Here is a 23,921-nt window from a genome sequence, read left to right on the forward strand (position 1 = left end):
GGGCCCTTCTGGGATATTTCACAGAATGAAATCATAGACTTCCCAAAAGTTATCTTCGGCCAACTTGGACCCCACTTAAAAAATCTTAAGAACGGAGAATACTAGGACAACAATAGCAGGACCCCACAACCCGGATCTGTAAAAGTTGTGTGCACAAAGCCCATGGCACGGAGACGTCACACACAAGCAGCCGCCATTTTCAATTTGCAAAACATAAAACAACAAATTTCATCAAAAACTTGTTGTTTATTCCTGAAAATTGTTTATGTCCACATTGCTATTTTTTTTCAATGTATACTTCATTTGCATCAAAACATGCAAATTATGCGTGGACTATCATGCTACCTTGTGAGATCAAAAAATGACGTCAGGTGACTTCAATGAACAAAGGCAACTCGCTCTCCAGTCAGTATAATAGAATGGATTTCGCACCGGGCATTTAGAAGAGACACTTTAATCCATACGAGACCAACCGTGTTTATGAGCCATAAACCCCACTGCGTTACACTTGCATGCTTGTTTAAAGTTGATTAATGTGTTTTGTCAAATGACTGTTCAATAACAATTAAACATTGTATGGGAGAAACGGGGAAGTAAAATATTTTGTTTGAGATGTATAGAAAAGATATCCATACATATGTTGGAACGCAGGAACCGAGAACTTTCCACAACTGAGCGGACAGGTAACTAGTCTAATTACAAATCAGTCAGCCCTGATTATGATCAATCATCGAAATGCAATATCATCTGCAAAATGATATCAATTGAGCCATGCGTAAAGGTAATTACTCCAACAACAAAATAATACCTCGCTGGGTCAATGACGGTGATGAAGAACATAGACCATTTCACTCATATCAACTCCGGTGTGCGTCCGTGTTTATGCGATTGTCATCAAATACTAAATATTACAACACTCATACAAACTAATTAAAGATCACTGTAATAATGTGAAGACTTGTTCACAGTTCATTCTCACAGTTCATTCTCTATCGTAATCTCAGACAAGTACACTTGTGCGGTTACTTTATAATGTAACCAGCTTTTATGCAGTATTTCCCCGGTATACGAGTATCGTGGTTAATCCATCAGTGTTTGCCGACTGATACACATGGGTTTATCTGCATTATGCTGCAGATGTAGAATGGCTGTAATTTAAATCCTAATAAGACAGGGTTTATTTTATTGTGGAACCGGCAAATAATCCCAAACAGATACTTTGTCGTTCGGCACCCTTGGGCATTTGCAAAACACCTGCTTTATCTCTCACTCATCATCGACAATTTTGAAGCGGTGTTCTTCCACTTATACGATCTATTTCAAAATGATCCACGCAGCCACAGCCGAGACCGGAACCCAGGCTTCATACCGTGCTGGTAAGCGCGACGTTCATTGTAACCACACTAGGCTTCAAACCGTGCTGGTAAGCGTGACGTTCATTGTAACCACACTAGCTGCCATGCCGTTAACAACAACCCTACATGGGAGATGGCTTAACGACCCATAAGTGAACTTAATCACTGTTACTCGCAAGCCTGGGGAATCCTGCAAACCAGTGCCTAGATAAGTGAATTGGAACCAGAAATACCGGGGTTAACCCTTACACTTTCATGACACGTGTTCTGGTGTTCTTTTACGTGCACGATATCCTATCGTACAATCCTATAGTACACGAGACCACGGGTTAATGTCCCATCCGAAGGACGAAGCAGTTGTTTATGAACACAAGTGCAAAGACCAGGACTCGAACCCACACTATGCTAATCAGAAACACTCCAGCTTGAGTCCATGGCTCTTAACCACTCGGTCACAACACATCGCAATGGTATGATGTTGTACTGGAGTTGGAAGTTGCCTCCTCCATGTTATTGAGAGGTTTCACACCGTCGGCAATCCATGTCAAGAGTACCCTGGAGGCATACTGGAGAGCATGGATTGGGTACCACTTATTAGGTGCCAGACTATCCAGCTTACGCACAGTCGTTCGGAGGGTCGTCTATACTTTTAATGGTACCCGATCAAGTATGTTGTGTCACTGTATCCCCTGGCAGGATGTAAATAAAGATGTTTGCTGCAAAAGGGGAACTCTGTCCAGTTTGTTGAAAAATTCAATACGGAAAACAAACACCACAGATCAGTACAACTGGGATTATCTAAGTCAGAGCACTTGGGTAAGAAAAGAAAGACAGAAGACTAACAAATCTTTACGCCATTACCCCAGCATGGTCCAATGGAAGATCTCTTGTGGGTCTATTACATAGTGTTTCAAGGAGTTTCATAAAAGTTTAAAGTCAGCAGTGTCATATTTAAAATGTCGATCACTGGAATTAAATGCGTGTCACCTTGCTGGGTTAATAGTTACACCGGGGACCATCTGGTTTGCAATTCCGGGTCAATCTGGCCCTGAATATAGGTTCTTGTAATCATACCGTTTCATCTGCCAAAAAGCATGGGATTGTTCTGTTTATCAAGGGCCGTGCACCAATAATTGGGTCCCAAGAGACATCAGCTTTAACTTCATCCCTCGGTCATACCCCAAACACGCTTGTTTACAAGTCCAAAGCATGACATAATCAGCATTAAAATCCTGGCCCGTAGACAAAAGCATACTTATTGCGCATTATCTTTGGAGTAGTCCTGACCCACTTACTAGCGGTATCCCCAAGGGCACGGCAGAGGGACCGCATATCTGTCAGTTTAGGAAAGCAATTACAAAATGAAGAGTCCGTACTCTCTGAATAAAAATCTTTGTCAGACGTAATGATGTGAGGGGTAAATCTGCTCAATCAAGCCGGTGGCGAAATTTCACACGAAAATAGCTTGATGCCTTTGAATTTTAGACCGTACATGTGATGTATGAAAGACGAGCAATAATTGCCGCCGTTTAAAATCTCTATCCCTCGGCAAGAAAGGCAGGATTAATTAGTGTGGGCACATCTTCCTATATAAGGCTTGGTTTGCGTGCGACTGCAAACGGTGATTTTAGAAACATGATAGGCACACGCAGATTATTGTCAAGATAAAAAGCTGGTGGTGTTGCCAGCTTTTGCCGATGCTGAGATTTGAATGAACCTGGAGAGATCCATTTGCGTCACCAAGTACTGATGCCGAATCGCGATCAGTAAAACGTAATTTAAACCAATCACAAAATGCATGGAGTTGAACTCACAGCTTGGAAGATGTCGAGAGATATTGTCAACTGATTTACAAGAGCAAGTTTATAATTTTTTCTTTTTACTATAACGAAAAACCTTTTTATGACGATTTGACTGCATGGAAAATCAAGGCACTTTTGTCTTACAAAGAGCTCACTGCATGATCAAAAATTACACAGAAAAACCCACACGTCTGAGTATTAAAGAAGGTTACCTTTGAAGAAAAAAGGTGGGAGCGGGCACACTAACTTGTTTAACTTTTAGTAAAAGGCCAGCACTTCCAAACGATACAATAGATTCCGATATGCAGTGCGCCTATAGCCAAAGTGATCTACAATGCTGGGGGGGGGGGGGATTGCGCGGTGAAATCATGATGTGGGAACGAGGTTGGGTTCCGCCTTTTCAGTGAGAATTGGGAACAGGGGAGAATACAGAGTGGCGGTTCGAACAAAGGAATTGTCGAAACACGCTTAAACACTTCCATATAGCGGAAAAGGCACCACGTAGTCGTGACAGGGTCGTTGTTCGTGGGTGTTTGTTTGTTAGTGGGTGTTGGCTCGGTGTTGTTCACTGGTTGCAATTGTTCACTGTAATAGCTATAGCAAAATAACACTTATCAATAATAATGAGGTAGGCCGTCATGTAACAATATAAAACCCTCCTTGCTCATTTTTATTTCAGCGGGTCAAGAAGAGCGCCAGTCATCTAGTCGGTTCCTACCCTCTACCAATCACGATCCTGACCCCTGCGAGGCCATGAATGTACACAGGGCAGTGGAAGAAATCATGTACATGACGTCGAGATATAGAAACGAGGATGACTTGGTTAGGGTAAGCAACTAACCTCAATCGCCTCATCCATTTATATATTTATTTTATTTTATTTATTTAACACCCAACAACACAATTGGCCCCTTAGATAGGAAATGGGAAGAAAATTGTTAAGTTTTAGAGAAAAAACCCAATAAAGGAAAACCCATTGGTTTTACCCTGGTTTTTTTTAATTTCCTCTCACATCTAAAACTTAAACACGAAGTAAAGGTAGAGACTGAAACACCCAATCCACATGCAAGGCTCAGCTCTGAGGTGGGATTTGAACCAGTGTCCACAAAGCTGACAGACAGGGAAAGGAACAACTGAGCCAACCTGATTTTACTGTAGATCATTACATTACCATATTGAATCACTACATATCTGTTAAACCACATTGAGACTAGAAGGGGTGTGGGAGTCAAACCCTTTCCTGGGGAGCCCCCCCCCCCCCCCACCCCCTTACAAAAAAAGATCGGAAAAAAACATCTGACTGCGTCACGGCTTTTTGGTATGATCATGAACATTAGCGGATTCATTACTGTTACTACACTCAAGGATCACTCCAAAAAAGGGTATCTACTGATCGGACTATTGCTCATGAAAAGTGATTTATTCTTTTCTTCTGTACAGGCACGAGAGGATTGGAAGTACGTTGCCATGGTAGTAGACCGCATCTTCCTCATCATCTTTCTCTGCGGTGTCTTCGCTGGCACCATCACAATCATGTTAGAGGCTCCTTTGGCCAAGGAGTTCTTTGCACAAGCATTCATATGAGAATTGGACTAACTTAAAAACTTTGATGCCAGCGTTGAAGCCATGCAAAAGGTCAAGATCTACTGTAGGAGTTCGCTATGGCGGCATCGGCTTGATTGATGGTTTAGAGGGAGGATAACTTTAACTTATCTGTGGTGTCTTGGCTGGTACCATCACAATCATGTTGGAGGCTCCTCGAGCTAAGGAGTTCTTTGCTCAAGTCTTCGTATGAGAATAAGAAACTGTTTGAACGTGGAACAAATTGAAAACTTTGATGCCAGCGTTCAAGCAGGTTAAGATCTACTGTATGATCATTCGCCGTTTGGTGGCAGTGGCCTAATTGGTGGTTTAGAGGAAAGACAGTTTTAGAAACGGGTACTTTTGAAAACAACACGGGACCACTTGGGCATTTTGCAGCCGTATACCACTGCGACCATCCTTTGCTTTAGCAAGCGACCAACAGTGCAGATGCCTCTCTGCAGACTGATCACTATTGTGGGGTAGCCTCAGACACCACTGAACAACTCCGTCACTGTCATCGAAACCATTCGATCTCATCATATTCACAGTCCATATTGGACATGAATAGTGCCTACTATAGGACGTGTCGAATAGATAGTCTGTCAACATGGCTGTCAATGTGCTTTCTTTCACTTGAAGATTGTTTTATAAATATCTTAAATGAAGCTGATGATCATTGACAACAACATCTATCGTCAGCCATTTTGTAGATCTATCGAGCCCTGAAATGACGTAATGTGAGCCCAAAAATAAAGTTGTTTTTTTACGTGATCGCCCACAGTTCTTGTACGAGTATATAACCCTTGAACAACAACAATAAACCTAATCACGTGGAACTTAATCATGTGGAACTCGACTAATAATTAATACCATGTACTTGAGTAATCTGATTTTCATGTATTTATGGACTTTTTCAGTAAAATAACTTATATCCAAGCGTAACGTGCGATCTGCCATCAACGGCCTCTTTCTGAGCGAAAGTGCTGCGCTACAGCGAACAATTTGTACGAGTGGTTTGTGACAAACAAAACTGTCGGGAAAATGTGATTGTGTATATTAGACAACTAATTATAACATTAACAACAAGTTTTTATGGAATTATTATGTTAGCTATGTAAATTGTCAATATAGAACAGGATTTTATTTTTGCCAAATAGACTACACAACAGTGTATTGTTAGGTCCATCCACCCAGGAGTTTTGAAAATACTGTTCAGTTAGTTTTGTATTTGTTTAACTAGCATTATCAGTATTCCAACATGACATCGATTATCACTTCTACTCTGCCAACGGAAGATTCGCCATAATCATCCATAGCTTTAAAGTTTTACTTTATGATATTTTCAAGTTATGTTTTACTTATTTGTTTCAAACACTTATAGACCTGACGTTATCTATTCTTGGTCATGTATGGTTATAAACGAGGGAAACCAAAAGTTTATACTACAAGTTTCCTAAGTTTTAGACCCCTATTTCTATTTACACAGTACACTCTGAAAATAGTTGGGCCTGAACTACTTTCATCATAGAAACAAATATCCTCAAAAAATCAGTAGTTATGTTGATAAACCAAACCGAAATTGGCACATCGAGGGTGAGACCCCCCCCCCCCCCAAAAAAAAAAAAAAAAAAAAAAAACTCAGAAATTGGCAAATAACTCAAACGACTCTAATGACATCGTCACAAGTCGGGTGGATTGAAGTGGTTGTTGATGAGAATAGATTAACGCTCTCTTTAAAAAAACAATGTATCGTACATTAACCAATTAAAGGGAAATCAATACAATTAACTGTCAACATTATGCGTAATTGGTATTTTCTTCTCATTGGCTACCCATCACAAAAATAGTATTGAATGAAAATAAGAGCTAAATGTTAATAATCACCAGCAATAATTTCCATAGTTGTGGTAAAGGTGTTCGTTTTGTTTATTTGAGTGTGGATGTTTCACTGAGTAGTCCGTGGTCCCAAAACATGTGCTCATTTTCGCTAGGCCTCCAAAAAAAAGGGGAAACAAAAGGACTCCAAATGGAAATTCTTAAGACTCGGACTCTCCACACAGGGACATTTTGTGTACAAAATCTATGGGGAACTGTTATTGTGCATGGACAAGGATGCAATGATGATGAGAATGTGAGAATGCCAGTGTGTCCAAAATACATTGCCGTTTTTGTTCACGGATTTACGTCTTCGTTGTTGCTTTACAAGTTGTGGAATGTTTTAGTACATAACATTATTAATGTCACAGAAGTAATGATTGGACAAAATCACTATTGTTGAGTTGAGGGGAAAACGTGTGAAAACCCCCAACAAATCCAATAGATCTAGTTACAGTGATCTTCCTACCAGCGACTTAGCACGAAGATTGTCGATTCAAACAAAAACAGTTTAAGCCTGTTATACCATGCTCTTTCGGAGACGTAGGTGGCAGTAGACAGACCAGGTATGATAGAGGGCACCACAAACATGAACATAATTATTTTATGCAATACACTGTGCAATAAGAACGGGAGGGAATTGTTTTCTCTGAAGAACCTTTAACAAGTTTAGGAACAAAAGTAACTACGTAATGTCCAACTGTACAGTAACCGAAAAGTGAATCAATTGCCTATTTTCATTTCTTATGCTATCTCTTGTTTAACTTCTATGTAAAGTTGTTTATTGTTTACTCTGGTTGCCGTGGTTTAATTCCGTACATAATGGTGCATTTCCATCCACTATGCATGTTTATCGGTAAAGATTTGTTGTTTCCGTAAAAAATATATATATATATATATATAAAAAACAACACTTAACATTTCAGTTTATAAGAGATAACTTTTCTTTTCCAGAAAAGTCGTTTGACTGTAAAATCATTCATTTGAAAGTCACCCTGGGAAATAAATAATTAATTCAAAGTCAATAACAAAAAATAAAAAACAATTCATTACTCAACAAGTTTCGTGACTCCGATATATAATGACTCCGTGTAACATTAAAAACTAATTAAATTGATCAGAAGATATCAGTTAAGGTAAACCTATCGCCAGACCTATCACTATTAGCTTAATGTTGCTTTTAACTTGCAACAAAGATCCACCAATATGCAATAATTGCCATCAAGAGGTTGTGGGTTCGAATACCACCAAGCTAACCGCTGATTTCAAAATCACTAAGTATACAAGTATTGTCGTGTAATTACTGAATCACAAATTGATTTGTGCAATTTAAAAAAAATCATAGACATCTAACCAATGTCTATAATGAGAGGGAGATGGCTGTTGCCAGCTTGGTCTTTATACCCCCTTGTGGGAGTTTGCCGAGTTCCCTTGATGGGAAGATCATTGAGGGAAACTTGCAGGGGTATTATTTTGCAACACTTAGGCCTACGGATAATACTCCTGAAACCAAGAAGAATGACTCAATCAACCAATAAAAAATGATAAGTTTTACCCCTTATTTCTTCATTTGGTGACATAATATAAACAGGAAGGAAAAACAAATCAAAGATCTAAAATCCTCCAAATTGAAACTTCCTGACAAACCTCACACAGCTGGACTTTACTTTAGATTTGCATTATACATGTACATTTGAAACTCAATCGTTCAGCTTTAAAATGGGGTGGGGTACGCGGGGGGGGGGGGGGGTGCATGAACAACTAATTTACATCACTTTTTCCGTCTCAGCCGTCTCTTTACAAAGAGCCGATGGTGGCAGTATACAAGGTTCGCATGGCTTGCCATTATTTTATTCATCATGCAATTTGTTACCGTGATGCCGATAGTGCGCCCTCTTGGTTTTAATTATTACATTTCAGGGGTTTTGAATAAACACTGCCCGTGTCAGACACAATTGTGTCCGCCATGTAATAGTGTCCGCTCCGGACACTTTTGCATATGCAATCATGTCCGGGGCTTTGCAAAAACCGTCCGGTGGACATGTACATGACTGTACATGTAAGTGCGCGCGTAAGTGAGCAAGCACTCACTGAACCTACGTTTATGCAGCAATGAATATGCACGTATATGATTGTAGAAAATACCCAAAAGGCCGAACATTTCATGACATGATGATGCACTTAGCTTGTAAAACAAATGCCAAGGGCGTTTAATTTACTGCAAGGACGGTTTTGCACGGGGGCGGACACAACTTCATGTGCAAATGTGTCCGGGCGGACACAATTGCATTATGCAGCAGCGCCAGGACTGACACGATTGCATATGCAAAACCGTCATGCGAACATTATTGCATGTGCAATAATGTTCTCCAGATAGTATTGCATAGAGGACATAATTGCATACTACACCCACCATGGTAAACTGGCCATGAAATTTCTTGCACGTTTTTATACTGTAATACAAGACAGTAGATTTTGAAACAAATGAAATCAACATTAATGAGAGAACACTTTTGTTTAATTTTAACAATTTAAAAAACGTGCCAGCATGTTTTAATAATCAGTACTATACAAATCATTTTAAAATCACAATATAATCGTTTTCTATACAATCATTTGATAAAAATCTATTTAGATTTAGGTGGGAAAGTCAGCTTCAATTCGATATTGTGACACTAGTGGTTTTTATCAAAATATTTTAAACAAATTATTGCTTTCAGTTGTGTAAATTTTCAAGATTTTCTTGGTTGATGTCTATTTTAGGCAGATTTGGAGCTTGGTTAAAAAACAGCACACTATCCATTAAAGTGTGGGAAAATTATAGAAAAACCAATCTAGATGCTCCCATGTTTACATACAATGGCTAAAGCAAGTTCCCCTGCGTCTCTTTCCCTTACCTCAACTTCAAACAAATTTGGGTATGCTGTTTATCCCTTGTTAAGCAAGAATTCTTTCTCATGCTGACCGAATAATTATTCTTGTTTGGCACAGACAAGGGGTGGGTTGACTCAAGGCCTTTTATCCCGTCCCTATAAAATTGGTGAACAAGTTCAACACAAGCGCATAGAGAATGGTTCATTATTGTTATATAAACTGCTTTCTTCTTCCGATGGATCCATTCAAAGCTTCAGCTTGCCAGCTTATTCTGTCAAGGCAGCATTTTCTTGGTAAGACTGGTGTACACACACCTCTCCGCTTCTGCTGAGTGACGGGATTCGACCAAATGCTTGGCCTTTGCAGTGATTACTGACCGCTGCTCAGGGTTCATCAGAAGATCTTTAGCCAAGAAGATAAATTCCTATAAAGAAGAAAAAATGGGAAAAGTAAGTTTCAGATTGAACCAGAGGAAAATGGAAATTCTGAGGACACTAGGTGGCAGCAGACTTGCCAGTGATCATTTCTTCTCATAAAACAAGTGCATATATAGATATTATAAACAATGCAAAGCTACATGCATCTGGTGTGTCAGCTGCCAAGTAACGAAGGTGAAATTATACCATATTTCTTTACAAGTAAATGTACATTTATAAATAAAACATACTGAAAACTGGAATGAAATAAGATACAAAATAACGTCATAGAAAAACACAAGACAAATTCTCTCTATTTTTAAACAGTTGGGAGAAACTAGAACTGCAAAAAAATATAATTGTATGCACAAAGTCTTTCAAATCGTATTAAATTATATTTTATGGTTCACTCGTCAAAGGAAAGAGAGACAAATAAAATGGTTCAAAACAACAACTGATTTGTGAGATTCTCAGTTCATTGAATTCATTGGTTAACAATTAAAAAATATTACAAAATTTATAATCACTTGGAGTGAGTTGTACAAATACAATACAATAATAGCATATTAATCAGTGACAGGTAAATATGTAAATCAATTAGGAATATGTAAGAGGAGATATTGTGCAACAGAAATCGGACAAATCAAAAGAATTGGAATAACATGAAACATATCGAGACAAAAGTTCATCACAAACTTCTTTGTAATACCTGTAATTAAACCAGTGAGATTACATCAAAAATGCAATTCAGTTTACAAATTGTTGTTGTAAAAACAAGTAATTCAAAGCAGAGGGGTGTGGAAGTTCGAGGGGTTTGTGGTGGTGGGTTTATAAGATAGGATTTCGGGCCAGGGGTAGTTTGAGCTGGAGGGGAAAGTAAGTGTTCCCCCTAGGCTAACCATGAAATAGAGACACCTCAAGAATAGAATACAATTGACATAAAATATCACACATGCTGCCAGAGGAAACAGGTTGCCTTCAGCCCCCCCCCCCCCCCCAACACCCTCTCCCTTTCTGCGGGATATAACTGTACCCTCTTAACAGTGGTCCACTGGCCAAATGATGGTTAAAATAACACAGGACTAGTAAATATTCTCTCCAAGTGGTCCCACCTGGGCCCAATTTCATAAGCGGAAAAAAACTGCTTAACAAAATTCTTTGCTGAGCAAAAATTGAGTGGGACACCAGTCACAACGGTGTCACCTTTTGGCAGGTAACCTGTTTCTGTTAAGCAACAATTGTCTGTGCTTAGCAAGCTTTGTGCTCACAGGTTTTATCAAGTTGTAGCCAGGTTTTGTTGAATCATAGTTAACATGAAATTTGGATCAGTGGAGAATCTGACTGTGAAATCTAAAAGAAACCACTAACTGGTGCTGCTGACTAGTTACAGCAAACCCTGGCTAACTCAATGCAACAGGTACTGACCTGTGGAGTGTCATACAGCAGACCAGTCTGTCTATGCTCAACTAGTGTTCTGTTTCCTGGTATGTTGCGTGCTATCACTGGTACACATAAATCCATAGCCTGCAATGTTACACAAAGGAGATAAAATATGTACATTTATTGGCCCATCTTTGCAAAGTCACAGTGTTTTGTGCCAACTACGGTCAAGTGGTGGGCAAAACTAAGAGTTACCGTCACTTCAATAAATACAATGTACAGCAGCTAAAAATTTATAACAAATTTTAATTTCAGCACTGAAAAGTCTGTCTTATAATTTGCATGGAATCTTAAACAACTATTTGAAGCACCTACACTGTAGTAAATTTACTTCATTTTAGGGCGAGCTGGCCAGTCTTTGGTATGTGGTTAAGCTGAGAGTGTGCATACGAGCCAATATTGGCTTGTAGTACATGTACACAAGGAGGTCAAGAATAAAACAAAATCTGAACCAGAAATCAGACGAGCTTGTGTTCTTGAGCCATGAGCATCACAATTGCTTGATACCAGTTCAAAGGAAATTAGTCCCAGGAAATTCTATCCCCCATTTGGAAAATTAACATGGGCTGGATGAGGATAAAACAAAAGAGGGCGCTATCAAAAGAAGTACACTGTTGAAGTACCAGTACACAGTTCGCCGTATGGGGGACAGAATCTCTAAGGGGACAACAAATCCTGCCACACCAGCACTATATACATGTCAGTGGGTGCGATCGTTTAGCTTCCCTGGGTCGACCCCGCGGTGCTCACTCGGGTGAGCCCCTGACAAAGCTAATCGAACGATCACACTCGCCCTCTCATGGTGACGACATGCACCGCAGGTCACCCCCAAGTGACCCACTCCACAAGCAGGGCACCGGGGGCTGGCCCGGGTGAGCCCCGTCAAAGCTATTCGAACGTACCGGGTCAGACCGGGGTCGACCCAGGGAAGGTAAACGAACGCACCCAGTTATTATTATTAACTACCTCTAGTATAGCAGTGGACATGCCTTCACTCAGTGACGAGTTGACTACAGCAGTACATTCTTGCATGGCTTTATGGCAGTCATCTTGTGCTAAAGGTTCTATCATCTCAACCCCTGGCAACCTGCACACACAAAGTAAAAAGAAATAATGATATCAACAAAAATACATGATGTCAACTGGACTCTCGTCACCAGGCACACTCTGTGGTCCAGTGGCTAGGTCAACAAGATAATGGAGGTTCTAACCCCACCCGAGTAGAATGTGAATTTGAATGTAAGGACACTGCTGACAACCAGACAGGCAAGCATCATCAACAGCAACGTTGTAAAGCCACAAAGTCATGAAAAATTGGTCAGTCAAGGGCGCGTGTTTAGCTCCAACCTGACCATGTGTAATTTGGACAAGATGTTGTACAGCAGGCCTGGAATTTCATCATAAAGAGAGCAAGGCCATTTTCAATTTGCAAAGGGCACTTCCATTGAAAAATCTTGATGGCTTTGTGCACCAGAGAGGTCACTGCCTTTGTGTAGTTCCAGGCATGAAACAATGCTCACTGGGGTTAAGGTAAAACTGAAACAATAAATACAACCTTTTTAAAAACACACAAGTCTTTCAATCTACATGATGTTGTGTCTCACTTAGGTGCGTTCGATAAGCTTCCCTGGGTCGACCCGCGGTGCTCACTCAGATGAGCCCCTGACAAGAGCTATTCGAACCATCACACTCACCCTCTCGTGGTAACGTCATGCACTACCTCGGGTCACCCCCAAGTGACCCACTCCACAAGCAGGGCACTTGGGGCTGACCCGGGTGAGCACCTGGAAAGAAGCCAAAGCTATTCGAACGCACCGAGGGCAGACCGGGGTTGACCCAGGGAAGCTAAACAAACGCACCCTTAGAGTGAAATTTCATTATCTTTATTGAAGAGTACATCCAAGGTGCCGCATACATTCCCGTAACCTTAACACCAACCCCCCTCCCTCCCCCAATGTCCCAGCAAGCCCCAATGGTAAAGAACTAAAGAAAAGTACTACATACCGTTTTACGGTTACTTTGACCTTTTCTGCAAACTGACTGTCCAAACATGGTCCCATGATGACAAGATAAATACTCTTGTTCTCATTATGCCACTCTGTAAAAAGAAAACAAGGAAAGAGACCTTCTGAAAAAAAATTCTCATCTGTAGCACATTGTCCATGTTGGACAATGATATTACTAACATATCTAACACAAAAGGAAACTGACCCCCCTGCAGCTTTAAGCCATGTCCGTTTAAGTCTATGGCGTTCAACTGTGTCTTTAAGAGGTAAGTGAAGTGCATCTACATCCAAGTTTCTAGTTTATCATGATTTTGTTATTCCTTTCATGTTGTGTTTTCTGTAACAATTTGTGACTATAGCAACCCTCATCTTTTGATGTACACTTTTATTTGAGAATTTGAAAAAAAAAAAAAATCTTGCTGCCTTTGAAGTAAAAAACATTCAGTCAGTGGTGCAAAGATATTGTAGTATGAACAATATCAAAAACATATCAACAATGCAAGTGAGTGAAGTAATAGACTGATCCATTAATCTCCGCCCACGATGCACGTGTGAGCAAGAACATGTGAGCCTCTCCAATGCCTCTCTGCACAACTCTGTCGCGTGCGCCAAAGCATACGCGCACGCATGTTGGACTTTATTTGTCGGACCTTCGTTGCGTTGTGATTGGTCAAAACGCAATGGGGCGGAGCTTAATGGATCGGTCTATTGTTCCATTGTATAAAAAGAAAAAGAAACAATCAGAATACCTGAAAAACGGTGAGCCAGATACAATGGATCCTTGACTGGTCTCATTCCAGCCACCAACAGAAATATCTTGCTGTGATCTGGAATGCCACACGCATCCTGAAGATGGAGGTGAAAATCAAAATGGCTGGAGGGTGAGGTTACAACTCCTAAAATAGATCAAGAACACAAGTAGACTTTTATCAAATAATCACCAGGGTCAAAGTTCATTAGGTGGATTAAGCAGGAAAACAATCAAGAGCCAAAGTTCATAAAGCAGTTAAAGCCATTGGACCCTTTCGGTAAACAGTATTGTCCAAGGCCCACACTTCGTGTATCACAACTTCTATATCAAATAACAAACCTGTGATTATTTGGGCTTAATCGGTCATCGGAGTCGGGAGAAAATAACGGGAAAACCCACCCTTGTATCCGCACATTTCGCCGTGTCATGACATGTGTTTAAAATAAATCCGTAATTCTCGTTAACGAGAATTGATATTGTTTTACTGTTTTCTCAAAAAGTAAAGCATTTCATGGAGTAATATTTCAAGAGAAGTATTTCACCACTACCTTCTGTAAACCCTGTAAGTTATTTGTAAATCTGTGAACTTTTTTTTTTTTTTCTGTACCGAAAGGGTCCAATGGCTTTAAAGCAGGAGAACAATCAAGAGTCAAAGTTCATGGAGAACAATAATGATTAGACTTTCACATATCGCTTCACACATCTAGTGTCTCAAAGCGCTTACCAAAGAAAATCATTATAGAATACAGAATGAGAAGTTACAAAATGAAATATAAATTATAAATACAGAAAAGCAGCAGAAACTGGTTTCAGATCGGGCAGTTTTTATGTGGTGCGGCAATTTGGGTGGCAGTTCCAGATTGTGCAGTAACAAGTGTGAGACAAGTGTGAGACTCAACATCACGTATTTCCCCACTAATTTCAAGAGCATCCTTACCTTGTGGCTGGGTGAACAGTCTGCTACCAATGTCAGGCTGAAAAAAAATAATTAAATCTTAAGTTAAACATGTTAACGTGCAGTAGGGTAATTTCACAGTTTTTCAATTTGCATTGATATAGGATCAAAATTTCATGGGAATTTTTTTTTTATGAAAAATGTAAATTTGTCGATCATGCCACTGATTACCAGAGAATTCTGCACTCACAGTGCAAAATTTGTAGGCCATACATGTATGCGCAGAATGAAAACATTGTTGCCCACAGTATACTGCGGTAGTAGAAAAAATGTCCAGTTTAGTTCAAAGAAAGAGTCAGAAAGTTTTGTTTATACCGATGCATGCTACACATAACTAAGCATTCTTTGCTCACACAAATAGTGTAGTAATTTAAGTGGTAAATGGTGAACTTGAGAACAAATTTCTATGGCAGGAAGAGCCATGAATAATGGAGCTTGGTTTTCCTGAACATGTCTTACAAAGTTATATTTTGACAATCAGGGCCCAATTTCATAGAGCTGCTTAAACATGAAATTTTGCTTGACACGTTTCTGCTTAGCAGAAATGAGCAGGATACCAGTCACAAATTGTAGCCTACATGTGACATGGTAGTTTGAATTGTAGCCATATTTACTGTGCTTGAATGATTTGTGTGCTTAAGCAGCTCTATGAAATTGGGCCCAGATATTGGAATATATGGTCAATGAAACGCAAATAACCACAACCTTTTTGTTTACAGTTTGCTGTAGCTTTTGCCTTGAGTGGCATGAGAAAAAATAATTTTTAATCAAATAATATGTAAACAAACAATGACAGTACTTACCCATAATGTAACAGCCTGATCCCTCATGGCTTGATTAAAACTCACAAGAAACCTGTAATATTAAAACGAAATTAAAAAATAAACAAAACTACACACAATAATCTTATCAAACAGGTCATGAAAATTTTAGTTGGTGCTTCAACAACTGAAGCTCAGTCAGTTTCCATAACTCATGCAATGACAAAACTATTCCCTTTTCTGATGTGCTATTTTAAGTTGTCTGACAAAACTAACATAAAAACTGTACTAAAGAAATTTGTGCAGATTGTATTTAGAAGTGAAAGTCAGTACCGAAAAAAATGAAGGTTAAATCTTGCATCATTGGTTTCATGTTTACATCTGGAGTAGAGTAATGTAATAGGAAATAGGAACCTGCATTAGTTATAAATAAGGGTAGAAAAGGATGATCATACGTTTATAAAGCACAGTTTATACTTCACGCGAAAGCTAAGTGAATTTTTGTGAAGCAATAATCGATACATAGGCTAACACTTTTCCAATTATGATGCAAGAAAATTTGCTAATGATGTTAAAACTATCTAAAGCTTAGATGTGGGAGGAAAACCCCAAATGGGGAAAACCCACGCATTCAGGTAGGAACTGAAACCCAAATGCAAGGTTCTGATCCTTAGCAGGATTGGCACAGCCATCTATGTCCCAAAGGTGAAAGGAGCGGATGAAACCAGAACAAAAATACCCAGTAGTAATTTGTCTTTAAAATAAATTCAAAGCTCACCTTGCTTTCATTATGACTGCAGTCATGGTCCGTAATTTCTCATGATTCTTAGGATACTCATTGATGTCTGTGCCACCAAACACTATGCCGTACGGTACAGGACACTCTGCAACAGAAAAACACCCAAAAGGTCTTAGAAATTAGCACATATGCAGTATAGAATCTTTCTAGACATGCTAGATGCAGAAGCCATTTTTAAAGCACAGATATAATGACCAATTAGCAAGGGAATATAAGAGTGGGGACAAGTTCTTAAACAGCCGTTTAAAACCGACAGGGTCGTGGCCGCACGATAACGGCCAAAGGCGGCGCCCGCACGGCCATGACCCTGTCTGTTTAAAATAAGGGAATAAAAGGGTAGCGACAAGTTCTTACACGGCCGTTTAAAGCCGGCAGGGTCGAATTGCCATGTGATAAAAGCCAAAGCCGAAGGCGAGGGCTTTTAGCGCACGGCAACAACCCTACAGGGTTTTAGAAGGGACAATTAAGAACGAGTCACTACTCTTTTATTCCCATTCATAAATGCCCTTTTGTTAAACAAATTTTTAAAAATACAATTACAGACACTTTGACAGTTGAAAATTCAAGGTTTAAAATAGTTTTTTTCAAAAACTTTGTGAAGACTCTGCTGCTCATGGGTTGTGTGTTCGCGCACGCGCTTAGAAATAGATTACGCGCGCGCGCTTAGAAGTAGATTACGTGCTGTTACTAATAGCTATGAATTGCTGTCAAGGTATTTCCCCAAAAGAACCAGTCAATTTGATACTCAGTTTCAAAGTGGGTGTGGGCCAGTACATATGTGGGAAGACTTTGGGTGCAATTAACCCTGTTTTCCTCCACAAGTGTCAAGAACGTAACCCTAACCCACATTCTGATGATAAAAACACCAGAACTTGAGTTCAGTTCACTAAACCGCTCTGCCTTATCATGCCAAGTAGAAACATGTGAAGCCTTGCAAAGCCTAAAAAATCTACATTTTTAAAAATCAAAATCTTACCAAGGAGGAGCCTGCCACTGCGGTAGGCGTGTATGGCGAGCACACAGTCAGCTGCTGTCATGACAACATGATGGTTGAAGTCAACACCACTGCTAAAGCCGTTGCTATCAACTAATTCACTCTCAATGCCATCTTGTTTAAAAAAGTCACTGAAAACATAAAATGGAAACGGTTAGTTTGAATCTCTCACATTTTGTTTGTGTTCTTACATGTCTTAGAGTACAATTTATACACTTTTAAATAAATATATTAGCAGGGCGGGGTGGCGGCCCTGAAAGGGGGAGCTGTGGAATAAAGCAGCATCTACACCAGCGTTTCTAACTGACTGAAGACTATGCAGGCAAATCACCGGGCTAACTCAGTGGTCTACAGGTACATGTAAGACATCTGCTATTGCAATACAAAGGTCGTGGGTTCAAATCCAACCCAAGTAATTTGCCTGTGGATTTCTTTTACAGAACTCTGGGAATGTACTGATTAGATAAATTCATGACAGTCCTTATTACGCATCAGTGTAAAGGTAAAAACAAATATTATTCTTTATCCCTGATGCAAAAATAGATTATTATGACAAGTTATTTTTTGATTATATCTGATCTCTTTAGAAACTACATGTAAGGGCATCCTTGTGAGTTTTGCTTAGCCCTGCACAACACATCCACCGTGGAAACATTTGGGTCTCCAAGAGAGTCTAACTGAGATCCTTCCTGACTAACAAAACCCAACACCATAAAATGGTAACTCAACAGCAAAATGTTTGACTCTTGCAGTATGCATAAGCCCTTGCAAAACATAATTTTAGTTTACTTGTGCATATCTCAGTCCCTGAACACCATCAAACATTTTGAAAGGTTAGGGATGGCTGTGTGGCTATAGACGTGAAAATTGATGAGATTGATCTATTTAAAGTATGAGTACCTTATTCGTTGAGCAGATGAGAAGTTCCCAGTGTGTGCCTTTAGAGCAGATAGAACCAGAACCTTCATAGACAAGCTGTTGATTCTCAAAAATCATCATCAGATAGTGTCCCAAGTAATCACAATTAATATTGGCTGATCTACCTACAAGTATGTCACTCTGTGGAAAGTAAAAAGTTAACAGTTAAAAAAAAATACAATTAATCACATCAGTACAAATACAGGCACTGACCCTAAGCTACGTAACCAATGCCCCTAACCCTAACCCACCCCACACTTTGTACATGTACCCTATCACCATGGTTATGATTAGGCCTACACTAGTAATACTTCTTCTAAATGTACTTCTACGTGTATACTCGGTAGGGTCCATGAGACAGGACGTAAAGCCGAGTGAAAAATAGTGGAAAGTTGTGAAGATTAAAAAAGTGCAATTTAAACAAAAATCCTTCAAGCTACAACGTATTAAATGAGTGTGCATGTGATTTAAAAATGCCCACTCACTGATGGAGTGGTGACAATGTCTGCAGGGATTAAGCTCCATAGTCTGACTGCTGTATGGGCATGAAGGAGAACTTGCAGATGTCCTTTTAGGAATGGGTTGTAAGAAGCTGACAGTGTTTTGCTGAATGGTTGTTTCTCAGTCTTGCATCAGACATGGTTGTGAATTACTGGTGAATGAGGTACGGCTCTTTACCCCTTCTAGTATTGGAGTGACGCCCACTGCAGACTTCTGAGAATTTCAATTATGCTCTTGGTCCGGTAGGATGTAACTGCACAAATCTTTCTTCCAATGGTTTAAACCTGGTTGATGGACGAGCAGTTTTCTAGATGGAGTCTCAAAATAGAGATGGTACTATCTATGCCTGGTCTTTCAATCTTAGACAACAGTGTCTTAGGTTAGCTTGATGAGTCCCTGCATTCAGTTGGCTTTCTGGGTGATGTTTGATATAATGTGAGATTTCCAGGAGAGCTTGGGTGTGAAGGTTAGACCCCAGATTTGGATGTTCTTAAATTGATTTCAATACGTCTATGCCTTGGTGGTACTCAAAGCTGTTTTGTGGGTACAGTGGGAGACTTGCATTGCATGGAACTGGGTCGACTTGAATTTTATCTGCCATTTCGAAGACCAAGACAGCAGTAGAGAACCAATATTTTTGCAGTCATCCTTGGTGTTACTAGGCTCGTCTAACGAACAATCATTGGTGAATAGAAGATAGATGGAGTCGATATTTTAGATGAATGCAAGATAATGGTCGTAGCTTCATGCCTTCATGAACTCCAGAGAAAACATCTGCCCACTCCAAACTTTTGCCATCTACAAGTACCAATACTTGCTGGGATCGCTTTATAAGGAAGTTTTCAAACCACTTCAAGAGAGATCACAAACTTCATACTGATGTAGTTTTATGGGAGGAGTCTCTGGTGGTGTACTTGATCAAAGAAAGTCTTGGAGAAGTCAAGGATGATGAAGCAAAGTTCTTTTCAGTCATAAAGGGCTTTTGCAAAGTCATTGGCTGTGATGATGTGTTGCGACTCACAGGAACAGCCAGGATTGAAGTCATGTTGACAGTCACTCAGAATGTTGTTTGTGTGTCATTATGATTCATTACTTAGCTGAAGATGATGATCGATAAACTATTTTACCCTAGCCTGTACTGCAATCAAACGTCTTGAGGGAAGGTGAAATTTATTCTGTCATCTCTTTCAAGGTGAGCGGGAATTAAGTAAGGACCTTTTGCCTCAGTAATATTAATTTCTTTCAGGATTTTGTGCACACCTTCCTGATTCGAACTGCATGTTAGAGGTGTTGGCTTTTTTCTTAATTGTCAGTGACTGTCTTATTGCTGTGTGTCATCAGGGCTGAAATACCGGTGATATTGCACCACTTGGCTTTTTTGAAGCGCCACAAACTTTTCTTGTGCATGTTATTCTGATCATTCAGCATTGTGGATGTAAGTAGAAGACACAAATCTTATGAACTGCACGTGTACTCATCTGGAATGACTTGAATTGGTCCAAGTCGAATCCTAGAATTAGAGTTCTTCACATTCTTGTACATTCTTGATTTCTTCTTTGTTTGATGTAAGGAGTATCAAGCTTGGCTGGCATGACATCTTGGGACATTACTGGAAATGGTCTTCAATATTTACAGCTGGATTTCTCAATGGTGGATCGTTGAAAATGCTTGATCTTGCTATAAGTTCTTAGCTTGAATTTTCTTGTAGGATGTACATTGTAGGTCAACTTTACTTGAAACAACATCCATCACTGATTCTTTCCACTATTTAAGTGCTCTTGGTGGATTTAGGACGAGTCGTAAAAATAAGGTCCAGGATGTTGCTGGTTCGATCCCTAGTTCTTGTAGGTTCAGACACCTGCTACTCCATAACTCCATGTCAATACAAACATTCAAGAGAAGTTGACACTTGGTGGTTTCGCATGGCGTTTGCTTGACTGTGCTGTTACATGTAGATACTTGCGCTGTATAAGACTTTGATATTGTTATTGTTAGTAGTCCAATCAATGTCATCAATGTTGAATTCACATTTTAGAATGACAGCAGATGGATCTCTGATAATGCAGCATCGAACTGTCAAGTGTCAATGTATGTTTTCAGTGACCGTCCTATTGTTTTGTAGTTGAGGTGAGATACAGGTTGTACCAGTCCTTTTTTTTGCTGCTCGGCTTTGATGAATGGCAGAAACTTTTCTTGTACGTATACATATATACTTGTCATCATGATCATTCACCATACGATTGGTACACAACCGGTAGTAGGACTGAATCTTCTTCTGCACACTCCTCCGGAATGACTTGAATTGGCCCTATTCTAGAAGTAAGTTATACATTCTGGCCCTCTTCAATGTTTGATGTAATCTTAGGCTGGCATGAGATATTTGGAGTCGGAATGCACTTTATATGCTGTATTTCTCGTTAGTTTTTTTGAGAATGCTCACTGAAAAAAACGGTTGTAAGATTTTAACAGTTCAAAGTCAGACGCAGCAATCTCCCTTGAAGTGGATGAAGAATTTTTCCTACTGATGGTAGGATGTATGCAGAACATCATTCAGAACTGCATCATGACCACTGATTCCTTGCTCTACATTGGTGCTCTTGATGGAGTTAGGAACAGTCGTTAGAATCAGGATGTTGCTGATAGCCCTTTCCTTCGTTCTTGTTTTATGTGGCTCAAAACAAAACTGCTGAGTCCATCACGTTGTCAATGTTGCACATTACACAATTCAATACAAATGTTCCAGAGGAGTTTTGACATTTAGTTGATTCATAGGATAGGCCTATTGTTTGACTGTGCTGTCAATCCAATCAATGTCACCTTCATGAAGAAAGATGGCAGATAAGATGGATCTCTGATAATGTGGCATCGAGCTGTCAGTGAGTTGTCAGTGATTGTCTTAATGTTGTGTCTCAGAGATAAGATACCAGTGTTGTCCTGCTGCTTGGCTTTGATGAAGCACTAGTATCAGGATCCTCCAGCATACTGTTGGTGTATGACCGGGAGGAGGCATCAATTTTCTTCTGCATGCACGTTCATCCATGTCTTGATTTGGTCTTAGGCAATTCTAGAATTAGAAGTCTTCACATTTTTGTACATTCTGGCCTTCTTCCTAAACGACCAAACGTATGTTCAATGTAGAGAGTAACAAGCTTGGCTAGCATGAGATATTTAAACTTTAATTAATGGGAATGTTTTCACTATTGTTTGCTGGATTTCTTGTTGGAGGATCGTTAAGAATTAATTGTATTGCCACTGAAAAAGCGGTTGTGAAAGATTTCAACAGTTCAAAGTCAGATTTAACACAGCCATGTATCTCCCTTGAAGTAGATGAAGAATCTTCTTTATTTCTCCTACTGATGTAGTGGACATGTTCACTCAGAATGATGGTTCCTTCCTGCCTTGGTGCTTTTGATGGAGTAAGGATGAGTTGATAGAATCAGGCACAGGATGTTGCTGGCTCGATTCCTACATGTACATAGTTCTTGTGGGTTCAAAAACCTGCTGCTCCATGTTGTCAATAAGTCATTACAAATGTTCCAGAGGAGTTGACAGTTAGTTGATTCATTAGCAAAAGCCTATTGCTTGACTGTGCTGTTACTCCAATCAATGTCACCTTCGATATCAGTGCCAAGAAGGAGAAATATTATCAGACAGTGAAGCAATCATCTGAAGTTTTTTATTGCACTGGGAGTACTACATGTAAATAGGTGGAGTGATGCTTGTTTGACACAAAGGAGCATGATAAACCGAGTTCAACCCTACATGAACATGTACATTGAGTAGACCCATACACAACTTGCTCATTAATGTTGTACTATTGTAGTGAAGGGGGTCAGTCACACCAGTTTCTATCAGTTGATGGTCTATATCGACGTGCTGTCAAGACGTCAGTCCGATCTTTGTTTATGCCATCAAATCCTGAAGCATTCAGAGTCATGAATGCAAAATTGTGCAGAACACATCGAAAACTAAAAGCTAAAATGAGTGAGAAGTTTGTTGAAAAATATGCTGAAGAACAATATCAAAAAGGACTGAACAGTACCACCCATTTTATTTGCAGAATGTAGATGGACAACTACAAGTGGGATGGAGTAAAAACAAACTGTCAGAAAATTTTGACATGCTAGTGGGTTTGTCAAAATAAACGTTGGCATATACCACTCACTACCAAGACCAAGTCAAAAATTAAATACAATGTAATCCAACATTAAACTTAAAAGACTGGGAATGTAAGATGTCTCCCTAAAATGGCTAAAACATTATCACTTACAGTTCAGTCTACACAATAAATTAGCATGGATGGGGGATATTTATTTCCTCCATTGGTTGGACGACCATCCCATTGTCATTGTGATTGTATCATGCCCAGGGCATGGTATGGAGGTAGAAATATAGCATTGATGAGTAGCACTTGGTAACAAAAACAAAACAAGAGCACTACCAACAGTATACAGACAGTAGCTAGGCATCAGCACATAGCAGAAGAATCAATGTCACTTGCTACTGGCACTGCCATCGTGCCAAAAGAACTTGCCAAACTCCCCGCTGCACCCCCTGTGTATTGCATTCACATTCACAACGTGTGTACACACACAGCAATAATGGAACTTTATCTTGGGATTCTTGGTTTTAATTCTCAAGCAGTTGTAAAGATAGAAGTAGATTTGGCACCTAATTTAGCTTTATAAAAATGGTAACACATTTAAGTAATAAATATCAGCATACAACTAGTAAAACTAGAAGTAGAATTTGTAACCTACCTCCAGCTTGCTGACGTTGACGTGTTGACAACATAAACAACAGCTGTACGATATGACCTTCTTCTCAGATGTATGTATAACCATGGAGGTAGATTCTACCTCCATGGTATATCCTTCTACAAATTTCGGG

General features: G+C 39.6%; 2 protein-coding genes across 4 annotated transcripts in view; one reads left to right on the plus strand and one right to left on the minus strand.

Moving 5' to 3' along the window:
* The window catches only part of LOC139939137 (neuronal acetylcholine receptor subunit alpha-3-like), a 51,149-nt gene extending 43,533 nt beyond the window's left edge, over positions 1-7,616 (plus strand). For both annotated transcript variants that reach the window (XM_071934887.1, XM_071934888.1), the window contains 2 exons: positions 3,837-3,985; positions 4,598-7,616. In XM_071934887.1, the coding sequence (XP_071790988.1) occupies positions 3,837-3,985; positions 4,598-4,741 (293 nt within the window). In that variant the 3' untranslated portion in view covers positions 4,742-7,616. The remainder of the gene's footprint in view (positions 1-3,836; positions 3,986-4,597) is intronic.
* Positions 7,617-9,137: 1,521 nt separating this feature from the next.
* LOC139938430 (glycosyltransferase 1 domain-containing protein 1-like) lies at positions 9,138-23,915 on the minus strand. Of its 2 annotated transcripts, none has more exons than XM_071933956.1 (11): positions 23,792-23,915; positions 18,513-18,671; positions 17,595-17,743; positions 16,598-16,703; positions 15,862-15,913; positions 15,041-15,077; positions 14,102-14,248; positions 13,351-13,444; positions 12,313-12,433; positions 11,332-11,430; positions 9,138-9,914 (listed from the first exon to the last, which is right to left on the minus strand). In XM_071933956.1, the coding sequence occupies exons 2-11, from the start codon at positions 18,578-18,580 to the stop codon at positions 9,765-9,767; spliced, it is 1,023 nt and encodes a 340-aa protein (XP_071790057.1). In that variant the 5' UTR covers positions 18,581-18,671; positions 23,792-23,915; the 3' UTR covers positions 9,138-9,764. The 2 variants fall into 2 exon arrangements, with proteins under 2 accessions (XP_071790057.1, XP_071790058.1); XM_071933957.1 differs by lacking the exon at positions 23,792-23,915 and adding an exon at positions 23,477-23,582.
* Between the last annotated feature and the right edge of the window lie 6 nt (positions 23,916-23,921).

Source organism: Asterias amurensis, chromosome 6, assembly GCF_032118995.1.
Source record: "Asterias amurensis chromosome 6, ASM3211899v1".
NCBI lineage: Eukaryota > Metazoa > Echinodermata > Asteroidea > Forcipulatida > Asteriidae > Asterias > Asterias amurensis.

What these genes read in the sequence shown, in the direction of transcription:
- LOC139938430 (XM_071933956.1), bottom strand. Translation starts at nt 18,580, where the DNA reads ATGAAGGTTCTGGTTCTATCTGCTCTAAAGGCACACACTGGGAACTTC. An exon ending in TCATCTGCTCAACGAATAAG is followed by an intron (nt 17,744 to 18,512) that starts GTACTCATACTT and finishes TTATGTTTTCAG; the next exon opens with TGACTTTTTTAAACAAGATG. An exon ending in GCAGTCATAATGAAAGCAAG is followed by an intron (nt 15,914 to 16,597) that starts GTGAGCTTTGAA and finishes TTAATATTACAG; the next exon opens with GTTTCTTGTGAGTTTTAATC.